Source organism: Pseudorca crassidens, chromosome X (assembly GCF_039906515.1).
Source record: "Pseudorca crassidens isolate mPseCra1 chromosome X, mPseCra1.hap1, whole genome shotgun sequence".
In the NCBI taxonomy this organism is placed as follows: Eukaryota; Metazoa; Chordata; class Mammalia; order Artiodactyla; family Delphinidae; genus Pseudorca; species Pseudorca crassidens.
In genome coordinates, this window is record NC_090317.1 from 92,127,971 (window position 1) to 92,154,226 (window position 26,256).

The 26,256-nt window shown below is 39.4% G+C and overlaps 1 protein-coding gene across 6 annotated transcripts in view; it reads right to left on the minus strand.

Moving 5' to 3' along the window:
• JADE3 (jade family PHD finger 3) overlaps positions 1-26,256 on the minus strand; it is a 151,783-nt gene that overhangs the window by 59,615 nt on the left and 65,912 nt on the right. For all 6 annotated transcript variants that reach the window (XM_067722812.1, XM_067722808.1, XM_067722813.1 and 3 more), the window contains 2 exons: positions 11,773-11,829; positions 10,922-11,001 (listed from right to left, as the gene is read on the minus strand). In XM_067722812.1, the coding sequence (XP_067578913.1) occupies positions 10,922-11,001; positions 11,773-11,818 (126 nt within the window). In that variant the 5' untranslated portion in view covers positions 11,819-11,829. The remainder of the gene's footprint in view (positions 1-10,921; positions 11,002-11,772; positions 11,830-26,256) is intronic.

The window sequence follows — 26,256 nt, forward strand, 5'->3', positions numbered from 1 at the left end:
CCTGGAAGAGGCAAGGAATGGAATCTACCCTAAAGTCTTTGGAGGGAATGCAGTCTGGCTGATTTTGGACTTCCGGCCTCTAGAACTGTGAGAAAATAAATTCCTGCTGTTTTAAGCCACCCAGTTTGTGGTAATTTGTTATAGCAGCCCTAGGAAACTAATACACACATTTACCAAACAGAAGAGTAACTTGAAGACTCTAGACAAAGAGGCCAATGAAATCTGGCCCTTGTCCATTGCTTCAGAAATAGTAAACTTCCAGGGAACAGGCACTCTGTGAAGTCTGGGGAACCTCGGACTGCAGAAATACCAATCAACTCATACCTATTTTTCTTAAGCAAATGAAGGCTAAATCCAATGACTACTGTAAACTTCCCTTCCACCTTTAGAAAAAAATAGACTTACATGGTAAGCCTGATTTCAATTTTACAAGCTAGCCAGATTAAACAGCATCAGATCCAAGGTTTCTAGAGAAGCATTTTTACTCAAGGCAGAGTGCAAGAGTCTGCCTTATCTTGCTGTAGAAGTCAAACATTTCAAGTATGAGGCAGAACATAAAATGCTGAAGAGGGGATAGGAATTTAAGTTCAGTACTCAGGAAGATATCTGCGAAGTGATATGAAATACATTTACCAGACTGGTCTCATGAATCTGCTTCTGGTAAGAAAAGTCATTTTTAAAGGTTTATAAAATAAACACAGGCAAAATAGTTACAGTGTATCCTGGGTAGAGGTATGAGCTTTATATACATATAGTGGCACACACATACATGCATATTTGTATATATTTTCATAAACAATAAAAGGATAAACGAAGAACTAAAAAATAATAATAATAAACAGCACAGAGGAAAGGGGAGAAAATAGGGAGAAGAGAGACAAAAGCTGAATCTTTCTGAATGTATTTTGTTTCATAGTTCGATATTTGAACCAGGTAAATGTTTTATATGGTAAAAAGTGAAATTAAAAATGTTTAGGGGACTTCCCTGGTGGTGCAGTGGTTAAGAATCCACCTGCCAATGCAGGAGACATGGGTTCAAGCCCTGGTCCGGGAAGATCCCACATTTCACGGAGCAACTAAGCCCGTGCACCACAACTACTGAGCCTGCGCTCTAGAGCCTGCAAGCCACAACTACTGAGCCCACACACCTAGAGCCCGTGCTCCACAACAGGAGAAGCCACCACAATGAGAAGCCTGTGCACCACAACGAAGAGTAGCCCCTGCTCACCACAACTACCCCGCTCGCCACAACTAGAGAAAGCCTGCACACAGCAACAAAGACCCAACTCAGCAAAAAATAATAAATAAATAAATAAATTTATTTTAAAAAATTTTCTTTAGGACTTCCCTGGTGGTGCAGTAGTTAAGAATTCATGTGCCAATGCAGGGGACACGGATTCAAGCCCTGGTCCGGGAAGATCCCACATGCCGAGGAGCAACTAAGCCCGTGCGCCACAACTACTGAGCCTGTGCTCTAGAGCCCGTGAGCCACAACTACTGAAGCCTGCATGCCTAGAGCCCATGCTCTGCAACAAGAGAAGCCACCACAATGAGAAGCCTGCGCACCGCAATGAAGAGTAGCCCCCGCTCTCAGCAACTAGAGAAAGCCCATGAAGCAACGGAGACCCAATGCAGCCAAAAATAAATAAATTTAAAAAAGAAAAGAAATAGGAAAAGCGTTACAAAAAAAAAAATCTTTAAAGAGAGGAATATGGGTCCCGGGACAGACTGCCTGGATTGGTCTACTGGTTTCACCACTTACTAGTTTGGGAAGCTGTCTAAATTCTCCATGTTTATTTACTTATTTGTAAAACAAGGATAAGAACACTTACCTCATAGGGGTAGTTGTAGGGATTAAATAGGTGAATTTATGTAAAGGTCTTAGCATGGTATTGGGCTCATTGTAACTGCTAAATAAATTCTAGTTGCAGTTATTTTATTATCATCATCATAGTCTCAGCTTTAGTTCTAAAAGCAGAAAGAAGTATATAGCTGAATTCTCCTCTCTAGTCCATAAAGTAATTGTTGATGGGTAAAAGGAGATGTGAGTTCAGGGCTCAACTAAAACATGCATGGTTTGACTCCCAAAGACAGTGTTCCCAAGCAAGAGCTCCATCGAGAACTTTAACCAACATTCTATAGGTCATGCGGTAATACAGAAACTTCACAAAATGAAACATGGCTATTCGTTGCTAAATTAAAGATTGTGAATGAGGGATCTGGATGTTGACATTGACCTAGGTAATGAAGTTGAGAAGTTTTACAAGTTCTTAACTGTGTGCCTATTTTATATGCACTGGTAGTTTCCCCAAAAGTTCCTGAAACAAAAATGCTTTGTACTTACCAGATATCTGCTCATTTATGGTCAAAGAGGGGATTCACAGGCTAACATACAGCCCAGAAGCTATGCCAAGTCCAACAGTGCATGCACATCTTGGCCTCTCAGATGCTTGCAGAAACAAAGGAGGCCTCACTATGAATTCAATTAGAATATCAATGCTTAACCTGCCAGAGCCACAAAATGAAAATGCCCTTCATGGACAGCTCTGGCTTTTACTGTTCTCATTAATATCTCTCAGTGGGCAGTTTCTTATAAGCACAGCTAGTCTGAACATTTCTGTGACATTTTTTAGAGGAAAAGCCAAAACATGTGCTTCCTGTATGACACAAAGGGGAACACTGTCTGGTCCATGTATAATGAAGCAGAGAGATTGATCAGTTTTGATTCATAGTCACTAAATCTGAACTACATAACTGACGACAAACAGATGTCACCCCCAAAGCATTAAAAAACAGCTGCAAACACGGTAACTCTATTTAATCAAGAGGAATTAACCGTAAGTGATTTTCTTAGAATTATACAATCTTAAGGCAAGAAAAGATTTTTCAGGTTATCTAAAAGAATCAACCACTTAAAGCAGAGAAAACCTAGCAAAGAATACAAGCTTGTTTTTATATCAACAAAAGTAGCCAGTGTTGTCAAGATACTGTGTCCCACGTTGGTTTTTCCAATGAAGCAAAACTTATTCAATTTCTAAGTTTAAAACTTTAAAAATCATGGAAATACTTTTCAGATAGTTTAAATAATTCTTAGGTTTCTTATAAAGAATAAATAGGACATTTCTGATGGCTAATGGGCTGACATCAACTGGAACATCGATTCCCGTAAAGCAATGTACTTTTGGGCTGCTTAGGTAGGTTTGATTATTCTCCTTACCCTGTATCAGAGGCATACACATCCTGTTAATGGAGGAGGAGGAACAATTGAGTCTGACTTGGAGATGTGAGCAATTTTCATACAAGAGATGACAACTGAGGTTTGCTTTGAAAGTTTTTCTCCCATTCCTCAATGTCCCTTTTTGTGCAGTAAGTGTGCATTTGCAAGCTTAGTACTTTTTATCTGCTGTGGGTCAGAAAACCAAATAATCAAGCTTGTTAGAAATACAGGTAAAGTGATATAAATAGGCTCTATTTGAGAGTATGCAGTGTTCTCTGCTGAGTTAAAATATATGAGCTTTCACTCTGTTGCTATGAAAGTCTTAGATATAATAAATGAGACTCTGGGCCTAGAGAAGATATGCAGTCAATCTTTTAAGATAGGTTGATATATTTTATAGACCAGTCAGACTAATATTAGGTGAAAATATGCAGGCTTTTGAGAAAGAATAAAAGACTTTTTAATATATTCAAATTGGTCATCTAGTACTATGAGCTTTTTCTAGGGCAATTAGCTTTTTAAAAACATCTTTTAGAATAGGAGCCCTTTTGAGAATCAGATGAAGGCTACTAGCTCAGAAAAAAAATACACATAAAAACATACCCTTAAAAGTCTGTATACAATTTTCAGAAGGTCCCAAAGCCCCTGAACCGTATGTGGAATTCACACACCCCTAGGAAATACTCCTCTAGAGGATAACTCAGGGAGGCACACACAGGAATCTCACCAAAGCACTAAACATCAAAGAAAATATTTGTCTATCAATGCAGCCAATTAAGCCCCAGTGAAAAAGATCATTTATATTGCACTTCAATGACTAAAAAATAAGGTTTCATCTTGGACCTGTAGAGAGTCAGAAAAAAGAAATTCTCATCTTTACAAGAAGAAAAAGGCAGGAGAGGCAGCAAATTAACGAGTTTTTGTGAAGCCATTAGAGAAATGAGTCACAGGACAAATAGTCAAACTCAAAGAGAGGCAAGCACGCCTGCAGGGAGACACAGGACAGGAGCATTTCCTTACTTGGGGCAGAAGCCACAGCAGGAACATTAAACTAGAAATTCTGATGAATCTCTGGGGGCTAAGTGGGGCCTACTATGAGAATATGAAGTTTCTGGGGGCTGTAGTCATAGGGGGTTCCCACCTTCTTGTAAGCTTTTTCTCTAGAAACCCAGGAGGCCACTCACAGGGACGATGGGGGAGAACCTGGAGAAAAAGCTCCCCCAGTGGTGCTGTCTGGGTCGCTGGTGCTCAGTGTCCTGGCTCCCTTATTGAACAAAAGGCTTCATCTACAGAGGAAGGATTTCAAGTGAGGGCACTGGACTAGTGCTGTGGGAAGGGAAAAGCACCCAGCCTCAGCTTCCCTGTGTTACTCAACAGAGAAAAAAGCCTTCATCTGCAGGAGAGAAAACTTCAAGGACATAGACTGAGAATACCAGAGGATACCTGCTGCAGGCATTCAGGAAAATAGTGGGCAGGGGCAAAAATGCTCTATCCCTGAAGGCTACCTCCCCAACCTCACCCCCAGACACAGGACCACTACACACCCCAAAGACTGAGACATAATCAGAAGAGTAGAGAACACCACCCCTCCCTCATACCCTACCACCACACTAAAGCCTCCAGTGATAACAGTGGCTTACAGCTAGGAGAGCTGTAGAAGACAAAATCTCTCTGAGGACAAGCACAAGGGGAAAAGTCAAGAGACGAGACAAAAACAAAGTTATCTGAGGAATTCCAAGTCTCTGGTACCCATAGCAATAACAAATTTCAAACACTCTTGTACACTGCTGGTGGGAGTGTAAACTGATGAGACCCCTTTGGAAGATAGTCTGGCATTCCCTCAAATGGTTAAACAGAGTTACTATGAGACTCAGCAATTCTACACCTAGGTGTTTTTGAAAACATATGTCCACCTAAAAACGTGTATATGAATGCTCACAGCAGCATTACTCATAATACTCCAGAAATGGAGACAACCCAAATGTCTATCAACTAATGAATGGATTTTAAAAATGTGATATATGCATACAATGGAGTATCATTTAGTCATAAAAAAGAAATGAAGTACTGGTACATGCTACAGCATGAATGAACTTTGAAAATGTTATGTTAAATGAAAGAAGCCAGACACAAATAGCCATATATTGTATTATTCCATTCATATGGAATGTCCAGAATAGGCAAAACTGTAGAAACAGAAATTAGATTAGTGGTTGCCAGTGGCTGGGAGTAGGGGCCCAGGGAGTTAACTGCTAATGGATAGGGAGTTTCTTTCTGGGGTGATGAAAATGTTCTAAATTTAGACTGTGGTAATGGTTACCCAACAACTCTGTGAATATACTAAAACCCACTGAATTATACACTTTAAGTAGATGAACTGTATGCTGTACGAATTATATTTCAAAAAGATGTTAAAATGTCTTTTAAAAAAGAACAATTGTTGTGGTATCAGTGGACATCACCTGAGAGGCTTTGACATCCACTCCCACCCAGCAATAATAAGGCATTCCTCCTCCTCAATGTGATATCAGCAGAGACTGGGTAGGGAGCCTGGACTATCACCACTGCCCATCAGTAATGCAGTACCCCTTACCACACCACTGCCCCTGCTATCAGTGGAGGTAACAAAGTGGGGATTTCCACCCCTGCCAAGTAGTAATGAGCCAACCTTCCCCCTTCCCAGAGGGATAACAGAACTACCTTCCTAGAGAGATAATAGAACTAGGATGGGGAGCCTAGGAATTGTGTAACTGGTGGTAAAAAGTCAGTGTCTCTCTTCCCCACTGGTGTGGTTATTATGGAAGCCTGCTAAAACAGATTTAAATAAGACTTAGTGTCTGATAACATAATACCAAAAAACAAAACAAAACAAAACAAAAACCCAGCCCAGGATGCAATAGGAAATCGTTCATAATACTAAGAACCAGGAATAAGAGACCATCAGCAGATACCAGCACTGAGATGACACAAATGTTGGAATTATCTGACAAGGATTTTAAAGCAGCCACCATAAAAATGCTTCAACAAGAAATTACAAACACTTTTGAAACAACAAAAAAAGAAAGTTTCAGCAAAGAAATAAGAAGATACAAAGAATAACCAAATGGAAAATTTGAAATGGAATAATAACTGAAATAAACACATAGGATAGGTTCAATAGAATAATGGAATTAACAGAATAAAGAAACAGGGAAAAAGAGAAATTAATCTAACCAACAGAAAGAATATACACTGAAAAAACAGGAAGAGTCTGAAGGACCTGTGGGAAATAACAAAAGATCTAGCATTCATGCAGTTGAAGTCTCAAAAGAAGAAAAGAAAAAAAGGTGGAGCTGAAAAATAGCTGAAGAAATAATGGCTGAAAATTTCCCAAATTTGGCAAAAGATATAAACTTAGATTCAGGAAGCTGATCAAAGCCCAAACAGGATAAACCCAAAGAAATCCATGCCCAGGCATGGATTTCTAAAGTTTTCTTTGGAAAACTAAAGACAAAGAAAAATCTTGAAGGCAACTGGAAAAGAAATGACTGATTACCTACGGGAGAGCAACCATTTGAATGAGAGCAATCTCTAATTAGAAACCATGGAGGCAAGAAGGAAGTAGCACATTTTTCAAGTGCCGAAAGAAAAGTTCTGTCAAACCAGAATTCTATATCAAGTGAAAATAACCTTCAGGTAAAACCAAAACATTCTCAAATGAAGGAAAACTAAGAGAACTTATCACCAGCAGACTCCCCCTAAAAGGACAGCTAAAGGGAGTTCTTCATATAGAAAGGAAATAAACAAAAGGAAAGTTGGAACATCAGGAATAAAGGAAGAACAAGAGAATAAAAATACGGGTAAATATAATAGACTACCCTTTTCCTCTTGAGTTTTATAATAATATTTTACTGTTGAAGCAAATATTCTAACATTGTCTAATGTAGTTCTCAATGTATGTAGAGAAAATATTTAAGACAACTATATGATAAAGGTGGGGGTGGGGTGGATAAACAAACCAAATGGTGGTAAGCTTCCTTTACTTCAAAGTGGTAAAATGTAGAGATCAGGAGACTGATGTCATGTTTGTTAAAGGCCCTCCCTTTTAAAGGTTGCTTCCCAAGAGCAACCACTAAAAATCTACACAAAGATATACCCTTAAAACCACCATAGAAAAATCAACATGGGGGAATTCGCTGGCAGTCCAGTGGTTAGGACTCTGCACTTTCACTGCTGAGGCCCCAGGTTCAATCCCTGGTTGGGGAACTAAGATCCTGTAAGCTGTGCAGTGCAGCCAACAAAAAAAAAAAAAAAGAAAGAAAAAGAAGAAGGAAACTCAACATGGAACTTAAAAAAATGTTCAAGTAATCCACAAGAAGACAGAAAATAAAAGAGGAACAAAAAACCCAGAGAAAACAAACAGAAGAATAGTAAAATGGCAGACTTAAACCAAACAGTAGTAAAAGTTACATTAAATATAAATGTTTTAAATATGCCAATTAAAAGACAGATTGAAAGAGTGGATTAAAAAATGACCCAACTATATATCATCTGCAAGAAACTCATTTCAAATAAAAATTATATGTATAAATGAAAAGTGAAAGGATGGAAAAAATATACCATATACCATGTAAACAGGAATCAAAAGAAAGCCAGAAATGATATTAATATTAGATAGTATAGACTTCAGAGCAAACAAAATTACCAAAGACAAAGAGGGACATTACATGATGATAAATTCACCAAGAAGATATAGCAATCTTAAATATGTACGCACCTAACAACAGACCTTCAAAATACACAAAGCAAATTTGATAGAACTGAGAGGAGAAATACCCAAATCCACAATTACAGTTGGAGACTGCTACAGCCCTAACTGAACAACTGATAAAACTACTAGGCAGAAAATAAGCTGGGATACAGAAGAACACCATCAACCAATAGGACCCAACAACAGTGGAATACACATTCTTTTCAAGTGCCCATGAAACATTCACCAAGATAAACCATATCTTGGGCCAGAAAACAAACCTTGACACATGTAAAAGAACTGAAACATACATACTATGTTCTCTGACAAAAATGAACTCAAACTAGAAATCAATAACAGAAAGATAGCAATAAAAGTCTCCAAACGCTTGGAAACTAAACAACACACTTCTAAATAATCCATGGATCAATGAGGAAGTCTCAAGGAAAATAAAAATATTGAAATGGATGAAAATGAAAATAAACATACCAAAATTAATGTGGTGCAGCTAAAATAGTATTTAAAGGGAAATTTATAGCACTAAAATTCTTATACTAGAAAAAAGGAAAAATTTCAAATAGCCTAAGCATCTACCTCAAGAATCTAGAAAAAGTACAAAATAAAACTGAAGCAAGAAGGAAGAAAATAATAAAAGTAAGAGCAGAAATCAATGGAAATTGAAAAGAGAAAAATAAGAGAGACGATTTCACTGATATATAGAATAATTTGAGCAATACAATATATTATGTAGTACTGGATTATAACCCAAAGTATAAAATAAATATATGTCAGTCCATACTGATATAAATAAGTTATTAAATAAAAATTTTAAATGAAGGCAGCATCCAAGGAGGTTCTTACAATTGCTTAATTTTGGGAAACAATCAGATTATCTAATAAAAAGCTCTTGGCACAGAAAATTACAATAAATGGTACCTATGAGAGGTAGGCGTGATAACATCCATGTTATAATGACAAAACAAATGATTTCAGAGAGATGAAATAAACCAGCCAAGCAACACATGGAATCAATCTTTTCTAATGCCAAGGCTGGTTTTGTCCTACAATATCAGGTTCTCTCTTTTATAATAGAATGGGACATATAAATGAAAAAATTTGCTTCCAGTAGCCCAGGTCCCCTATCTCTTGCAACAAAAGACTGATATTCTCACTGACTCGGAGGCAGCAGGCCTTAAGACTCAAAGCTCTTGAGTCACTTTATGTTCGAGGACTGGCTGTCCTAAATGGGAAAGTAGCAAGGTTTCTTTCTCACCATTCTGTAGTCAAAGCCTCCTCTGGATAGGTGGGAAATTTGTTCTGCTCCTGTTTATGTGCGTTTTATTCCCTAAGTTTTTCTGCATGACACAGACACATATAAATACACACTGATATTCTACTCTGCCCAGAAAGGTCCCTGGCAAAAGGTGAAAATGAAAAGTGACCTCTGAGAAAGGGAGAAATGCTCTCTCTGGCTAACACCCTAAAGCAATGCCGCCCCCCCCGCACCACCATTTGCATGAGGGCAGGTGGAACCTGGACTTGTTTCTAATCAACAGAATATGTCAGACATGATGGGATGTCACTCCCTCGATTAGGTTATGTTATGTGGCAAATGTAATGAGATGCCATTCTCATGATTATGTTATATAAGACTCAGTCTTGGGCTTCCCTGGTGGCGCAGTGGTTGAGAGTCCGCCTGCCGATGCAGGGGACACGGGTTCGTGCCCCAGTCCAGGAGGATCCCACATGCCGCGGAGCGGCTGGGCCCGTGAGCCATGGCCGCTGAGCCTGCGCATCCAGAGCCTGTGCTCCGCAATGGGAGAGGCCGCAACAGTGAGAGGCCTGCGTACGGCAAAAAAAAAAAAAAAAAAGGACTCAGTCTTAGCAGACTGGAGTAAAAGACTCTCCCCTAGCTGGCTTTGAAAAAGTAAGCTGCTGTGTTTTGAGACGATCTATGGAGAAGGCCACATGGCAAAGAACTACAAGCAGTCTCTAGGAGTGGAGGGTGGTACTCTACCAAAAGTCAATGAAAAAACAGGGACCTCAGTCCTCCAGCTGGAAGGAGATGAATTCTGCCAACAATCTGAATGAGCTTGGAAGCAAATTCTTCCCTAGTCAAACTTCCAGATGAGAACACAGCCCAGCCAGCACACTGATTACAGCCTTGAAAGACCTTGAACAGAGAGAACCCAGTCATGCTGTGCCCAGACTCCTGACCCACAGAAACTGAGACAATAAATGTGTGCTGCTTTAAGCCAATAATTTTGTGATATCGTATAATGCAGCAACAGTTAACTAATACATTCCCTTTTCCTTTGCAGCCAAGGAAGACTACTCATAGTAGAAGTGAAGATAGACAAGGTCAGTTTCTCATCATTTAATTATCACAGAGGAAAGTCTGTAGGATTCATAAAACAATTACCAAATCCAGGTGCAACCCTGGCACTTTGCTGCCCTTGAAGCAGAAGACGACTAGCCTCACAAGGACTGGCCCATTTTTCCTGGCCTGGTGGTAGTGCTCTGAAGGCTGTGAGGACATACCAGAGCCCAGATCTCCAATCCAGTCCTTTCCTTCTCTATCCACAACTTCCTCATCTATCCTTTCCTGCACTGCCTCCCACCTGCCAACTTAGCTCTTTCCTATCATAGGCCAGATCTTTGGCTCTTTTGGTCCTTCCCAATTCTCCAAATCTGGCTCCCTTTGACTTCTTGGCTAGGAGAGGATTTATATTCTAAAGCCATGCACTTAGGTGTCATCACCAAAATGAAAGCACAGTGAAGGTTACTGTTTTCCCCAAAGGAAAAAGGAAACGGAATCTTTCTTGAAAAACAAAAAAGTTCATCAGAAAACAAGCCTATCCATTGGCATGTAGTTTACTCCTCACGTCTCCAAGATCTGGGTATTGTAGATATGTAGGCAGAAGGTAGCTATCTGTCTATTTTTTAAGTCTTAAGAATTTAATATCTGATCTCACCTCAGCAGGTTTCTTGTGTTCATTTGGAATTTTTGACTTGCTCCTATACATTGAGCCAGAAGTAAAGGAAGTGGAAGGACCTGCAAAAGATAATTAGAAAAACATACTGAGACTTATTACCTGCTATTATAACTAAATGTCATCCAAAAGAATATGAAATATATGGTGGAGAAGAGCACAGTGACCTCATACCACTGAAGAAAACAGTTAAATTGCAACCAAAAAAGTTTCATAATGGAGTTTAATGACATTTATGGGTGACATCCCAGGGTGCAAAAGCTTCAACAGTGCTAACGCTGAGGAGATTCAATTTGGTGTAATCATATTTCATAATAACTTGGAATAACACAATTCATGTTCCATCTGGAGAAAAAGTATCTGCAAAAGCAACTGAAAAAACTAAAAATGTGGAGCAGGTAATCTGTGTAACCTTCAGCACTTCCCCAAATGCTACTGTTAATAAAGTTGTTGTCTTTTACAAATGATGACTCATCCAGTCAAACACTTAGTACCTGAGCTACAAATAGAACTGTAGGGCCTACAATTATGCTCTCATACTTTTCTTACTTTCTAGAAAAGGACTGTTATATCATTGGTAGATGTGGCTTTGTTGCTTGGGTAAATAAAAAGTGAAAAACAAAATGCTATATGCCGCATAAAACCAATTTTCTCACCTAACTTATCTATGTCTAATGAAATTTAAATAAGAAAAATGGTACTCCAAGCTTTCCTTCCTAGAAACATTATTTTTTAACCATTAAAAGAAGCATGAAACAGCTTGTCCTCAAGTCAAAGAAATCCTCAAGGATTACAGATACAGAGGTTACCAGCTGTTCGCTGGTTCTACTCACTCTCGTCTGAACTGTCACTGCTGCTGAGAGTTCTATGACGTTTCATCCTGGAGCATCCTGGGAAAGAGAACAACACTGAATAAAATAGTCAACCCACACATACCCATCCCAGAGGGCAGTCAATACTGCTCAAGAAGCAGCAGCAGGCAAATCACACAAATCAAATAATTTCTGTTAAGAATATTCTCAAATGACCTAGAGTGATGGGAGAAGAGTACTACCAAATTCTCCAATACACAGTGTGTCAAAGACTGGGTGAGGCCACATATTAGCTTTAGGAGGAAATCCAAGCAGCAGAGAATGAATGGTATAGGATTGGCTGGAGCCTCAGATGTGGCCACATGACCACTGTCCACCCAAACAAAGGGGGGCAGCCACAGGGTCATCATCAGCCAGGGATCCCCAATAAGAGAGGAGCAAGAAAGGAAAAAGCAGTTGCAAAGGCAGAGCTGTCAAGGGCCAAGGTTAAAAAGGCATGAGACATGGCTGGCTGAAGAAAGAACAAGTGAGGCATGACCCATCTTTAAAAGCACAAACCATTGCTTTTCTGCCTGCCCTTTCTCCCCCTTTCTCACTTTCTACCTGTTCCCATCCCACAAACTAGCCTAATTTAAAATTATATCTATCTATCGCAAGAAATGCTACAGAAAGCTCCTATATCGTGAAAAATAATGTTTTTAATTAAAACTTCCAATAGTTTAAGCATCCTTGTGTGTGTGTGTGTGTGTGTGTGTGTGTGAGAGAGAGAGAGAGAGAGAGAGAGAGACAGAGAGAGAGAGACAGAGAGAGAGAGAGAGAGAGAGAGAGAGAGGGAGGGAGGGAGGGAGGGAGGGAGGGAGGGAAAGGGAAAGAGAGAAAGAGAGACCAGTGACAGATAAAAAAGAGGCACCACCTTTCTGGGAACACATCAGCACTAGAGAGTAGAAAAAAAGGAAAACATGGTAAGACACTTTAAGTCACAAAAGAAGTGCTGAAAATATAAACTAGAAAAGACAGTGATACAGTCAATAACTAACATTCTTTTATGCGCCACAGTATATAAAATGCTACTAGGGACAATCATGATCCAACAAGGAATAAAGGTCAGGGCTACTGCCTTCAAGAGACTCACAATCTACCAAGGAGATAGAAATCCAAGTACAAGGCCACTATGAGCAATCAGGAGTAACAGAAACAAAACTGTATGCTAAAAAGCTAGCAGAGCTCCGTTTCTGGCATGACAATGTGAAGAGATTTGTGGATCCATTCCCCAGTGAAACTGGTGAAAATTACTTAAAAAATAAACAAAAAACACTCATTTAAAATCTCTGGAGGGCTTCCCTGGTGGCGCAGTGGTTAAGATCCGCCTGCCAACGCAGGGGACACGGGTTCGAGCCCTGGTCCAGAAAGATCCCACATGCCGCGGAGCAACTAAGCCCGTGCGCCACAACTGCTGAGCCTCTGCTCTAGAGCCTGCAAGCCACAACTACTGAAGCCTGTGTGCCTAGAGCCCGTGCTCCACAACAAGAGAAGCCACAGCAATGAGAAGCCCATGCACTGCAACAGAGTAGCCCCCACTTGCCTCAACTAAAGAAAGCCCGTGCAGCAACAAAGACCCAATGCAGCCAAAAATAAATAAATAAAAATAAAGTTCCCTTTAAAAAAATAAAATAAAATAAAATCTCTGGAAATGGTCCTAAGGGCATACAGAAAATGAAGAAGCACTCATTAAAGAAAATCTACAACTCAGTACATAAAGTAAGAGTCCATGGTATTTGGACCTAGACCCACTCCCTCCATCCCCACTCCCAGCACAGATATCACACCAGACAAGTGCAGCCAAGAACACAGAGCTCCCTCTCCTCCAGCTCCCAGTTGTAAAGCTTTCTCCTGGGAAGAGCAGGATGTGTGTTTCTCATCTGGTCCACAGCGACTACTGGTTGATGAGGCTAGGTTCCAGACAACTATGGCTGAGAGATGGGGGTTCCCTTCTTCCAGGTGGCCCCCATTCCTGGTATGGAGGCTAAGTCCAGGGGTGTGATACCACCAAGAATACTGAGGCCCTAATTGCCATGGGCCCAGCTCGTGGGTTCTACATTAGGAGAGGCAAACCTAGGAGACCTGGGGTCATCACTCAGAGGGAAACACATCATTGTCCCCACCCCCTGCACTAGAGCTGTGGCTCAGAGATTTTGCCTAGGGGGAGAAGTAGGCCATAGAATAGAGGGCTCTAAATCTTCCCCCAATGGAACTGACTTCATTTGCAACAGTGTGTGGAGAAGTCCAAGCCTACGGTATAGCATGCTGGAGAGAACCAAGGAAAGAAATAGCTGGGAGGAACCATCCTGGGGTCAGAAGAAATCTCTAATACTGATCTCAGGAACTATCCCTTCAAAGGAGCCCTAATCTGACTGGATCAGTTTGGGGGCACTATTAAAAACAACAGCAATCAGTGGAGTTTAACAGCTGGACGTGGTCAGGGTAAAGAGTCAGAAAGAGCCCTGCCAAAACCACAGTCAATCCCAGGGTGACTGTGGGCATACCAAAGGCCACATGCCTAAGAAGCAACATCAAGACTTCACACTTCAGGGCAAAGGGCGAGAGTAAATAGGTTTCAATAAAATAATGCAGCCAGTCACTAAAAAAATTCACAAGCAAATAACAATAAAGAGCCCTGAGGGGCGGTGGGGCACCAGTACTGAGTTGCTATGTTATATTATCTAAAATGCCCAGTTTCTAACAAAAAGTTACGAGACATGTAAAGAAACAGGAAAGTATGACCTATACACCAGCAAAAAAGCAAGCAACAGAAACTGCCTGTAAGTGCAACTAGATGTCAGATTTAACAGGCAAAGACTTCAAATTAGCCATGTAAATATGTTCCTAGAACTAAAGAAAACCATGAACCAGGAAGAAAGATGAAGAAAAATGTACAAAGTCTGAGAGAAATGTGGGGTACCATTAAATGCACCAACATATATGTAATAGGAGTGCCACAAGGAGAGAGAGAAAGAAAGCAAAAACAACCTTTTTTTTTTAGTGGCTGCAAACTTCCCAATTTAACTGAAAAACATTAATTTGCACATCCAGGAAGCTCAAAAAACTCCAAGTAGTTTATACTACTACTACTTCTACTACTACACTACTGTCTGCAAACAGCTGCACAAATAGACGGCATATCATGGTCAAATTGCTTTAAGCCAGACAAGGAGAAAATCTTGAAAGCGGCAAGGGAAAAATGACTCCTCACTTATAAGGGAACCCCAATAAGATTAACAGCTGACTTCTCATGAAAAACAATGGAAATCAGAAGGCAATGAGATAAGATATTCAAAGTGCTCTGTACTGATGTTGGCACATATCAGTGAATATATTAAGAATCATGAAACTGTACACTTTAACTGGGTGAACTGTATGGTACGTAAATTATAACTCAATAAAGCTGTTATTTAAAAAAACGAATAGGATTAGCATAAGTATCAAAATTATTGGGCTTCCCTGGTGGCGCAGTGGTTGAGAGTCCACCTGCCGATGCAGGGGATGCGGGTTCGTGACCTGGTCCGGGAAGATCCCACATGCCGCGGAGCGGCTGGGCCCGTGAGCCATGGCCGCTGAGTCTGCGCGTCCAGAGCCTGTGCTCCGCAACGGGAGAGGCCACAACAGTGAGAGGCCCGCATACCGCAAAAAAAAAAAAAAAGATTATTAATCAAATTCTATTTGTCCTACTATCAAAGTCAACTGAATATTTCTTTTCTTAAATTGTGATATAATTGACATATAACACTATGTTAGTTTCAGGTTTATAACATAATAATTCAGTATCTACATATTGCAAAATGAAGAATGTTTCTTTAAATAGGATGTTAACCTCCCGTCACATAAATTTTGGGGGCTGTGTTTGGTTCCCAGTGTAAAACTCAAGACATTCAAACACTCTTCTGAAATGCAAACAAAAACAAGTCACAAAACACTTCCCATCAAAAAGGAACATAATTTAAAGTCACAATGAATGTAGAAATTTAAAGATAAATGTAATATATTTTCTAATTATTCCCCATTGAATGCACAAATCTACCTAGAGTAGCACTTCATTTGTCTGATACCATTGGGATGTTCCATATATGTAAACTTTCCAGATAAGTGGTGTGCCCAAACATTTAGAATCCTATTATCAATGGGAACTTTTCTGAAATATCCATTTATTAGTATTCTATTGTTGCAGCAATAAGTTACCACAAACTCAGTGGCTTAAAACTACACAAATTTATTATCTCTAATAGTAAGTTCAGTGGGTTAGAAGTCTAATACAGGTATTTCTAAGCTAAAATCAAGATGTTGGCAGGGCTGTGGTCCTTTCTGGAGGCTCTAGGAGAGAATCCATTTCCTTACCTTTTCCATCTTCTAGAGGCCATTCACATTCCTTGGATCCTCCTGGCCAGCTTCCTCAGTCTTCAAAGCCAACAACACTGCATCTCTCTAACCCTGCTTCTATCCTTACACCTCATTCTCTGACCTTTCTCTTCTGCCTCCCTCTTCCACTTTTAATAACCTTTGTTATTACATCAGGCTCACCCAGATAATCCAGGATAATGTCCCTACTTTAAAGTCAGCTGATTAGCAACCCTAATTCTCCTTTGCCATGTAACCTACCATGTTCACAAGTTCCAGGGATTAGGTCATAGCCATCTTAGGGGGCCCATTATTCTGCCTACCACAACCTAATATATTTTGCAGTATTAAAATGAATATACTCCCACACGAATATGCCCAACAGATTTTTGACAGAGGTAGAAAAGTAATCAAATGGAGGAAGATGGTCTTTTTAACAAATGGTACTGGAACAATAGAAAAAAAAAAAGAACTTCAACCTAAGTCTCATGCCTTATACAAAAGTTAACTTAAAATGGATCATGGACTTAAATGTAAAAGTAAAAAAACTTTAGAAACACAAAGGAGGAAATCTTCAGGACCTAGGGTTAAGCAAAGAGTTCTTTGATTTGACACCAAGAGCAAGATCTATCAAAGAAAAATTCACTTTCATCAAAATGAAAAACTTGCTCTGCAGAAGACTGTTAAGAAGATACAGAAACAAGCGACAGAATGGGACAAAATATTTACAAACCACATTTACAACAATGGACTTGTATCCAGAATACGTAAAGAACGCTCAAAACTCAACAGTAAGGAACAAATGATTCAATTTAAAATGCGCAAAAGATTTGAACAGACATTTCACCAAAAAGCATTACAAGTGGAAAATAAGCACATGAAAAGAGGTTCAATATCATTAGCCATCAGGGAAATGAAAATTAAAACCACAATGGCTGAAATAAAAAACAGTGAAAATCCAAATGGTGATGATGTGAAGAAACTATATCATTCATACACTGCTGGTGGGAATGTAAATGGTACAGGTATTCTAGAAAACAATTTGGCTATTCCTTTAAAAATTAAACATGTAACTATCACAGGATCCAGCAATTGCACTCCTGGGCATTTACCCCAGAGAAATGGAAATACATGTTCACACAAAAACCTATACACAAATGTTTATAGCAGCTTTATTCATAATAGTCAAAAACTGGAGACAACCCAGATTTCTTTCAACAGGTGAATGGTTAAACAATCTGTGGTACATCTGGACCATGGAATACTACTCGGCAATAAAAAGGAACAAAGTACTGATACATGCTACAACGTGTAAAACATGTAAAAAAAACCACTTAACAAAAACATTATGCTCAGTGAAAGAAGTCATAAACACCATATCACTTATCATATGATTCCATTTATATGAAATGTCCAGAGTAGGAGCAGGCCTATATATAGAGACAGGAAGTAGATTAGTGGTTACCTAGGGTTGGGAGTAAGAACACAGAATACTGACTGCAAATGGGCACAAAGCTTCTTTTTGGGGTGACAGAAATGTTCTAAAATTGGGTAGTAGTGATGGTTGCAAAACTCTGTAAATATATTAAAACCCACTGAATTGTCTACTTAAAATGGATGAATTTTATAGTATGTAAATTATATCTCAATAAAGCTAAAAAAAACCTTTAAAAATATTGTGACATTTTACCAATGAGAAATTTTTAGGTAGAGTCAAGAATAACATCAATAGAAAAATTCTGTGTCTACTGAACATAACCTCCATATGGATAGCTTGTACTGGGATTGAAGGCAGCATATGCCATAGAAGAAATACTTTTATTCTCTAAAAACTGTCAGTGAAGAAAGCCAACTGAGTATGGTCCCTCTCTCTTCACTTTCTTGAAAGTTTCAGGAGACCTAAGACTTCTTGTAAGCTAGATACTCCTCTCATCTGAAGTTCTGGTCTTATGAACTCTGGCTAAAAGAGTGTCTCCATTTTCTATAATATTCTCTTCTTTAGATGAGCTACCAAACTGTTCATGACTGAGGGAGGTGCAGATTTTTAAGAATCTGTAAAATCTGGTGCTTTTTTTTCCCCCATGCCACACGGCTTGTGGGATCTTAGTTCCCCGACTGGGGATTGAACACGGGGCCCCAGCAGTGAAAGCACTGAGTCCTAACCACCGGACTGCCGGGAATTTGGGAATTCCCAAATCTTGTGGTTTTTAAACTATTACAGTAACAGTCATGTTTTACTATAGATGGAAACAAAAAATCTTTTATTATCAATAAAGAGTCTAGGAAACAGATTAACACCAATAACACCAGTCCTGGAAACTGGGTTGCTTATAATTTTTAGAAAAGAAAACAAAGCAAGCAAATTTTTGGGTCTGGGCTATTAAAGTCCACTGATTTATTTCTGTGACAGCACTGCTGTTTTAATTACTACAGGAAAATGACAAAGAACAGTAAATATCAGCAGAATAATTCCATGGTGGCAAATCTTTAGATCTGTCTTTATTACTTCTAATCACAACAACAGTCCTATAAACATCATTATCACCATTTTACAGATGAAATTGGGGCTCAGAAATGTTTAAATGACATGCTTGGAGCTACATGGCCACCAGAGGGCAGAGCTCAGGGCACTCCAAGTTGACCCTGAGACCTGAGGCAGGCTGGGGGGTTAACAGCAGGAATGCTGCCCCTTCTAAGCCCAAGACTCCTAAGCATAGCCTTGGAGGCCCACAGCGTTCCGGCTCCAATTTGTCAGGCCTCATCAGCTGCTTCCCCCCTGCCTCCTGCACATGCTATGCCTCATGTGATTCCATGAACATACCATCTTGTTTCATACTTGCCAGCCTTTGGACAGGGCTCTTCCCTCTGCCTACAGTCCCCTGCTTGTTAACCCGGACCATCCCATTTTCCCCCAACCTGGTCCGACCCATTTGTTAGATCTCCTCAGTGAGGTTCCCCAGATATGCCTCTCTCACAATTATTCACTCCTTTGCTTTCTATCCAAGCCTCTATACATGCTTCTGTCCATGTAAAATGCTCTTCATTTGCACTGTAAATATTCTTTACATGGTCAGCCCCGCCACAAGACCACAACCATCTTCAAAGCAGGAACTATGTCACATTCATCTCTTACTCCCAGGTCTCAGCACAGTGTCCTGCACAAAGTAAACATGCCCCACCCCACATCCCCTTTACTAGCTAGCATACCCATCTCCCAGGTACTGCTTGTTGGCTGCTAATGGCTCACAGCTGTCCCTTTCCCCAAGGGCTGGAGTCCTGCCAGGGAGATTATACTCTCCCTGTCTCCCTCCCAGGGGCAGCCAGTAGCTCTACACCACCCCAACCATGCCCCTAACCAAAACAGGCTAATGCTAGACTATATCCTTACTTTAGCTTCTTCCTCTTCCCTGCCTTTTTGTCCTTGCTCCCTTATAAGTTTCTCCTGAGAGCAGTCCCTCAACAAATCATGTACGTTCAAATATGGTCTCACATTCTGCTTCCAGGCACCCCTAAAGACAACATGTGAAACTTCATTTGGTGGTACCCTTTAAAAAGTACTTTAGAATAAAATTTTTTGTTAAGCAAAACCAAGAATAAGTACAGTGCGATGTACCTCATTGCCTTACATTTGGATATATTATTCAGCTGTTTATTTTCTAGTCCTCTATTCAGCGTGCAGACTTTACAATGACATTATTTTCTTCCTTACCTCCCACAATGAGTATTCCTTTGTTTTGGCAGAAATGAAATGTGCACCAGCCCTTACATTGCACCCTTGAGAACAGTAATTTGAAGGCGGTTTTCAGATCTTATTCCTACTATAATCTCAACCAAAATGATTAACAGCATTCTGATTAATCTTAACAGTGACTGTAAGCCAGGCAAAATACAACTGTATAAAATAAATGCCTTCCTTGGGTGAAACTCCCTCTTAAAGGAGCACTGTCTGGAAGTCAACCCAACTAGGATTATTTGGGACTGGAATCTAAGTCTGTGGTTTGGTGGCTACTGGACTCCCCATTAATGTTCCCACAGAAGAGCAGGCGGCAGGAAAAGTGATTAACTCAAACACAGCCCTTTCTTTCCTTCTATACACCCACCAGACATACTTCTGAAATGCATGGTCAGTTCAAGGAGCCACTATTCACTGCCATCTGTGGGGCCATGCAGCAACTTAAAAATAATCTAAGGCTCTACTTTATACATATTCATACCCTTTGATCCAGGAATTCTACTTCCAACATTCATATTTGAAAAATAATCCAAAACACAGAAAATGATTTATGAACAAAATGTTCATTAAAACTCCCTAATAAAAACAATAGATGAAACCTAGCTATCAAACAAAAGAGGACTACTTAAAGTATATTAATATTATGGTATTTCACTCAATTATTTAAACATGGTACACATGGAAACATTCATGTTAAAATGTTAAGTGGAGGGCTTCCCTGGTGGCGCAGTGGTTAAGAGTCTGCCTGTCAATGCAGGGGACACGGGTTCGAGCCCTGGTCTGGGAGGATCCCACATGTTGCGGAGCAACTAGGCCCGTGAGCCACAATTACTGAGCCTGCGCTCTGCAACAAGAGAGGCCGCGATAGTGAGAGGCCCGCCACTGCGATGAAGAGTGGCCCCCGCTTGCCGCAACTAGAGAAAGGCCTCGCGCAGAAACGAAGACCCAACACAGCCATAAATAATAAAATAAATAAATAAAAATGTTAAGTGGAAAAACTATAAAAATTGGTCTTATAGCAAGATTGCACCTATGAAATAAAATATATAGAAAATAATGAAGGCCATAAACCAATTTACTACCATTAGTTGCATCAATAACACTGAAGTTTTCTGAGTGACAAAAACATTCTAATTTTTTCCATTCTCCACATTTTTACAGTACACATATAGGACATTTATAATTAGAAAAAAACTTCTAAGTTTTCAAAGTATTTGTTCCACACACCACTCACAAACGATGCAGCTGACCTGAAAAAACTGAAACTATGAAAAGTAGTTGTCACTGTCGTTCAAGATGGACATCAACCAGAGCTGGAAAAAACCCAGAAAAGCACAGTACAATCAACTGGATAGAGGAGCCTCCATATTTATAAAGTTAGTCCCAAAAGACAAAACCCTACAGTTTGGAAAAGACAAATATCTAAAGTAGTGATTCCCAGCTGAAGGCAATTTTGTTCCCCAGGGACAATGTGGCAATATCTGGAGACATTTTTGGTTATCGCAACTGGGAAGGGGCAGCGTTACTGGCATCTTGGGGGCAGAGACCAGGGAGGCTGCTAAACATCCTGCAATGCACAGATTTATCTGGCCCAAAATGTCAATACTGCCAAGGTTGAGAAATCTTGCTCTAAAAGAATGAAGCAGTAAATCGATAAGAATCAAGACGAGTGTGGAAATTGTTGACTTTATTCACCCAATCACAGAGTTAAAGTAACAAAGGGGCAATCCCTGTAACCTAAAGGCAATTTTATCAAAAAGAAAGCAGGACTTTGAGCAATGTTTAGGGAACTTAGAGAACTCATCAGCTCAAGAAGTGGAACAGAATGAAAATGTAAACAGGTTCAAGAAGGACTGAGATAAAATCAGGGAGGATAAATCCATGATGGTATTTGGAAGTAATCCTTAAGTAAAGAAGCATCTAAAAGTCCAGCTCCCTTAGACTTTCAGGAAAATACCCTTCAGGGCCGTTAACAGAGACAGACGTTTGAGTTAGGCCACTGGTCAGACCAGAGCAGCACACTTCTTTTATTCTTAAGGATCAATTCCTGCTCATGCGGGCAAAGAAACTCCCAAACTATTCCTTAAACAGAAATCATAAATACTACAGATGTGTTTCTTGAGCTGATTACCTCTGCTCTGGGGTAAACAATACTAACCCCCTCCACACTGAGACCATTTGAGTCCACTGCCTATGCTTTAATTCAGAATTCACCCCTCTCTACAAAACAATTCAATCTATCACTGTTTCAGTGTCGTGGAAACAAAACTTCCCTTCAAGCCTGTTCACCTCAAATATCTTTTATCTTTACCACATTTCAGTACTCCAGTAACTAAAACCATAAATATTTAATTGAGTAAACAAAAAATAATCAGAAGAAAAAGAACATATCCTACATATTTTACTGCTTCTCCTTACCCCCCACAAATCTTTGTCTTTAAAAAAGAAGAGATACCAGAAATTGGAGTCGGTGAACTTTTCTGTACTTTTTAAAAGAAGACTGCCTTCATCTCAGTCATTTTAAAGCTTGTTTTTAAAACTTAAGACACATCGTGTGACTCATGAGTCCCCTGTGACCAGATGAGAAGTCTGGAGGTCAACTCTTTCCCAAAGCCCTCAAAAAGCATTAAAGAAAAAAGAAGAAAATACCAATTTACCTAGGTAGGTTCCTGCCACTCAGTCAAGTATTTCTATGTCAACCACAGGTATCCCTGTTGCCAGGAAACAGGCTTACCCTCCTTAATGTTAACAAATTATTTGGGAATTTCAAACCTCCTGAGTAGAAATCATCTTGCATGGGAAGGCCACATTGGGAAGGGAGTTTAAAACAGGGTTCAGCAAACTTTTTCTGTAAAGGACCAGATAGCAAACATGTTTGGCTTTGTGGGCCATATGGTCTCTGTGGCAATTACTCAAATCTGTTATTGTAGCATGAAAGCAGCCACAGACAGTACATAAACAAATGATCATGGCTCTGTCCCAATAAAACTTTATTATACTAAAATTCAATTTTCACATGTCATGAAATATTATTCTTCATTTTTCAACCACTTAAAAATGTTAAAAACCATTCTTAGCTCACAGGCCATACAAAAACAGGTGGTAGGCTAGATTTGGCTCACAGGCCATAGCTTGTCACCCTCTGGTCTAAACTACAAGAAACCTTTCTTTTAATGAAAGAAAGAATACTGAAAATTGGAAGCATACAACTGAATTATCACTTTCCTAACACCGCTCCCTCCTTCCCAATCTCTCAGCCCACTGTTTGGCTAATAAAGACCTCACTGGAAGGTTTCAGCTTGGGTGGCCTATTCTGTGACATTATCTTGACAAATTTTAATGGTCCTAGACCCTTTCTAAATTAAAATCTGTTTTATGCCTTTTAAGCAAAAAGGCCCCAGTTCTAATAATTTTTTTAAAATTAGCAGTACGTTCCCTTTCTTTCTTTGTTTCTTTTTTGACTGTGCCACGTGGCTTGTGGGATCTTAGTTCCCTGACCAGGGATTGAGCCCGGGCCATGGCAGTGAAATCGTCAAGTCCTAACCACTGGACCACCAGGGAATTCCCTACAATTTCTTTTTGATTTATATACATATGTTCAATAATTTCAACTACCCAGATAAATAAGCAGGCTTGGCATCTTAAGAATAAAGAGATACATGTACAAAGCATAAATCCTCTTAAGATAAAATACCATTTGCAAATAAGACCTCTTAAGAATAAAGTAAATCAACAAGAATAGCTTTTACTATGAAATACATAATTCTTTCTCCAGATAGAAACTCAAACAATTTTTTAAAAATAATGATTTCCACTATGTCTTATCTCTTGCTGTGAGTTGCTTCCACATTGAAATTTAGGCACATGTACCCCTAATACATTTACAATAACATCTACCTGATTTAAAGTGATCATCAGAATTTATTAGGAGAAAAGTATCTTTATCCCAGGTTTTAGAAACAATAACAGGTCTCACATGTAAGGTCAAACAAACAACCCCAAACTTACTGAGCAAGTGCAAATCCACCGTACATCAACTGTTAATAGTGTGTTAATAAAGGGCAGGCACTGCACTGGCCACCAGAATGGAAAAACCAAGTCCTTCGGCTCCCTCAGAGCCAGGGTCACAAGACCAGGTGCACTAGACACACTGTTACTGTGGCTTGGGTGATCACAGCCTAAAGCTGGTGACCAATGATGTGTGACAAACCAATCAGAGGGGGTTTTGGGGGTTAATCCCAAATCAATCAAGGTGGTGTGGGTGTGAAGTGGAGGGGGGTTGCAGTTGGGAACAGTTCACCTCTGGTCAGGGCTATACTGATGGCAAAAGGGCAGTCAGGCAGGGAAGTTAACCTACAAGGGAAAGGATCAGCACTGACTTTGAGGGCAACAAAAAGTGAGAGAAAATGAAACGACTACAAATTTTCCTCAGGAGAAATGAAAGGGGTGGGCCATAGATGCCAACACCAGTTAAACCCTGAGAAAATTATCTGGCCTCCACAGCAGAGGTTCTCAATTCCCATTAAACATTGGTATCACCTGGAGAGACTGTAAAATTCCAGTGCCCAAACTGCACCCATTGCCAATTAAGTCAGAATCTCTCTTTTCAAAGAACCATCTTTTTTGGATTCATTGTTTTTCTCTACTGTTTTTGTTTTCAATTACATTAACTTCTCTCTTCTTTATTATTTCCTTCCTCCAGTTTGCTCTGTGTTTATTTTGCTCTTCTTTTTTCTATTTTCTCAAGGTGGAAGCTTAGATTATTCATTTGCGACCTTTCATCTATTCCTCATATAAGCATTTAGTGCTATAAATTTCCACTCAGCACTGATTTAGCTACAACCTACAAGTTTTGATATGCTGTATTTTCATTTTCATTAAGGTCAGTGTATTTTTTTGTTTCCCTGAGACTTCCTCCTTGACCCATGGATTAATAAGAAGTGTGCTGTTTAAGTTCCAAGTGTTTGAAGACTTTCCTGTTTTTCATTTCTAGTTTGATTCCATTATGGTCAGAGAATATACTCTGATTTTAATTCTTTTATATTTGTTGGGGTTTGTTTTATGACCTGGGATATAGTCTACCTTGGTGAATGTTACATGTGCGCTTGAAAGGTAAGTATATAATGCTATTGAAGTTCCTACTGATAACTGTGGATTTATGTCTATTTCTCAATTATGTTCAGTTTTGCTTCATGTACTTTGAAGCTCTGTTTGGTGCATACACATTTAAGATTGCCCTGTCTTCTGGGTGGATTGACCCTTTGAATCATTATGTAGTGCTCCTCTTTGTCCTTTGTAATTTTCTTTGCTCTGATGTCTAATTTATCTGATATTAGTATAGCCACCCCAGCTTTCTTTTGATTGGCATTTGCACGGTATGTCTTTTTCCATCTATTTACATTTAAACTACCTATATTGTTGCATTTAACTGGAATATGGTGAAATGTGTCTACTCCATCTTGTTTGGAACAGGAAATTTGCTCTCTATATTATTTTTGCAACTCCTCTCTAAATTTAGACACATTATCTCAAAATCTTTTATTTCAAAATAAAAATTTTAACTGTTAAAAAGTAAGTATATGATTAAAAGGGCATTTTTATTCATGTTCTTAACATGTTCGGAAAGTATTAAATTGTGAAAGGAAAAGAATCAACTTGTGGACTTGTGAGATTTTTCACTTACTGCACTCTCCCAGAGCAAGGAAACAAACAGGCTAAGAAACAGGTAAAACTTACAGGCCTGGGGGTAACTGGGAGGCTGCTCCCCTATCCACGGGCCATAAGAAGGAAAGTCAGCTGGTAACAAGGATGCAACTATTTTTCCTTAAAAGATAAATATTCACCACACCTGGTGCTTATTCTTGGGGGTGGGGGAGCTGTTTTTTCCAGTACTTGCATTTTTTAGTTTTTCTGTATGGATTTGTTTTACTACTTACTAGCATTTTGAAAAGGTTAACAGAGAGAATTTAAAATGTATAACTTGAAAAGGAATACAAGTCTAATTAATTAGTTATACCACTTGTCAGTTCTGTAACAGAAATGAGTGAGAAAGTTGGAAAGTACTGACTAAAATGTGGCTTTCTGAGAATTAGTTGAGTTCAGTAATTTACGCTGTTCATGCTTCAGTACCCCAGGAAGCCAGATTTGGATACAGATAAGTAGTCATTTGAGACAAACAGCAAAGTTTACCCCTGAATTGTTTTAAATGCTACCCAAAAGGACCACTAAAAGATCTAAGATGAGGACTAGAGAGCAGAGATGGAAACTAATTATCTCCTCTTGGCCCTAAAAAACCAAACTTCTATGTAAACTAAAAGCATCCATATAGGAATATGAATCACAGAGAAAAGGAAACAGATTTTTCTTCTCTATCCATTTCTCCT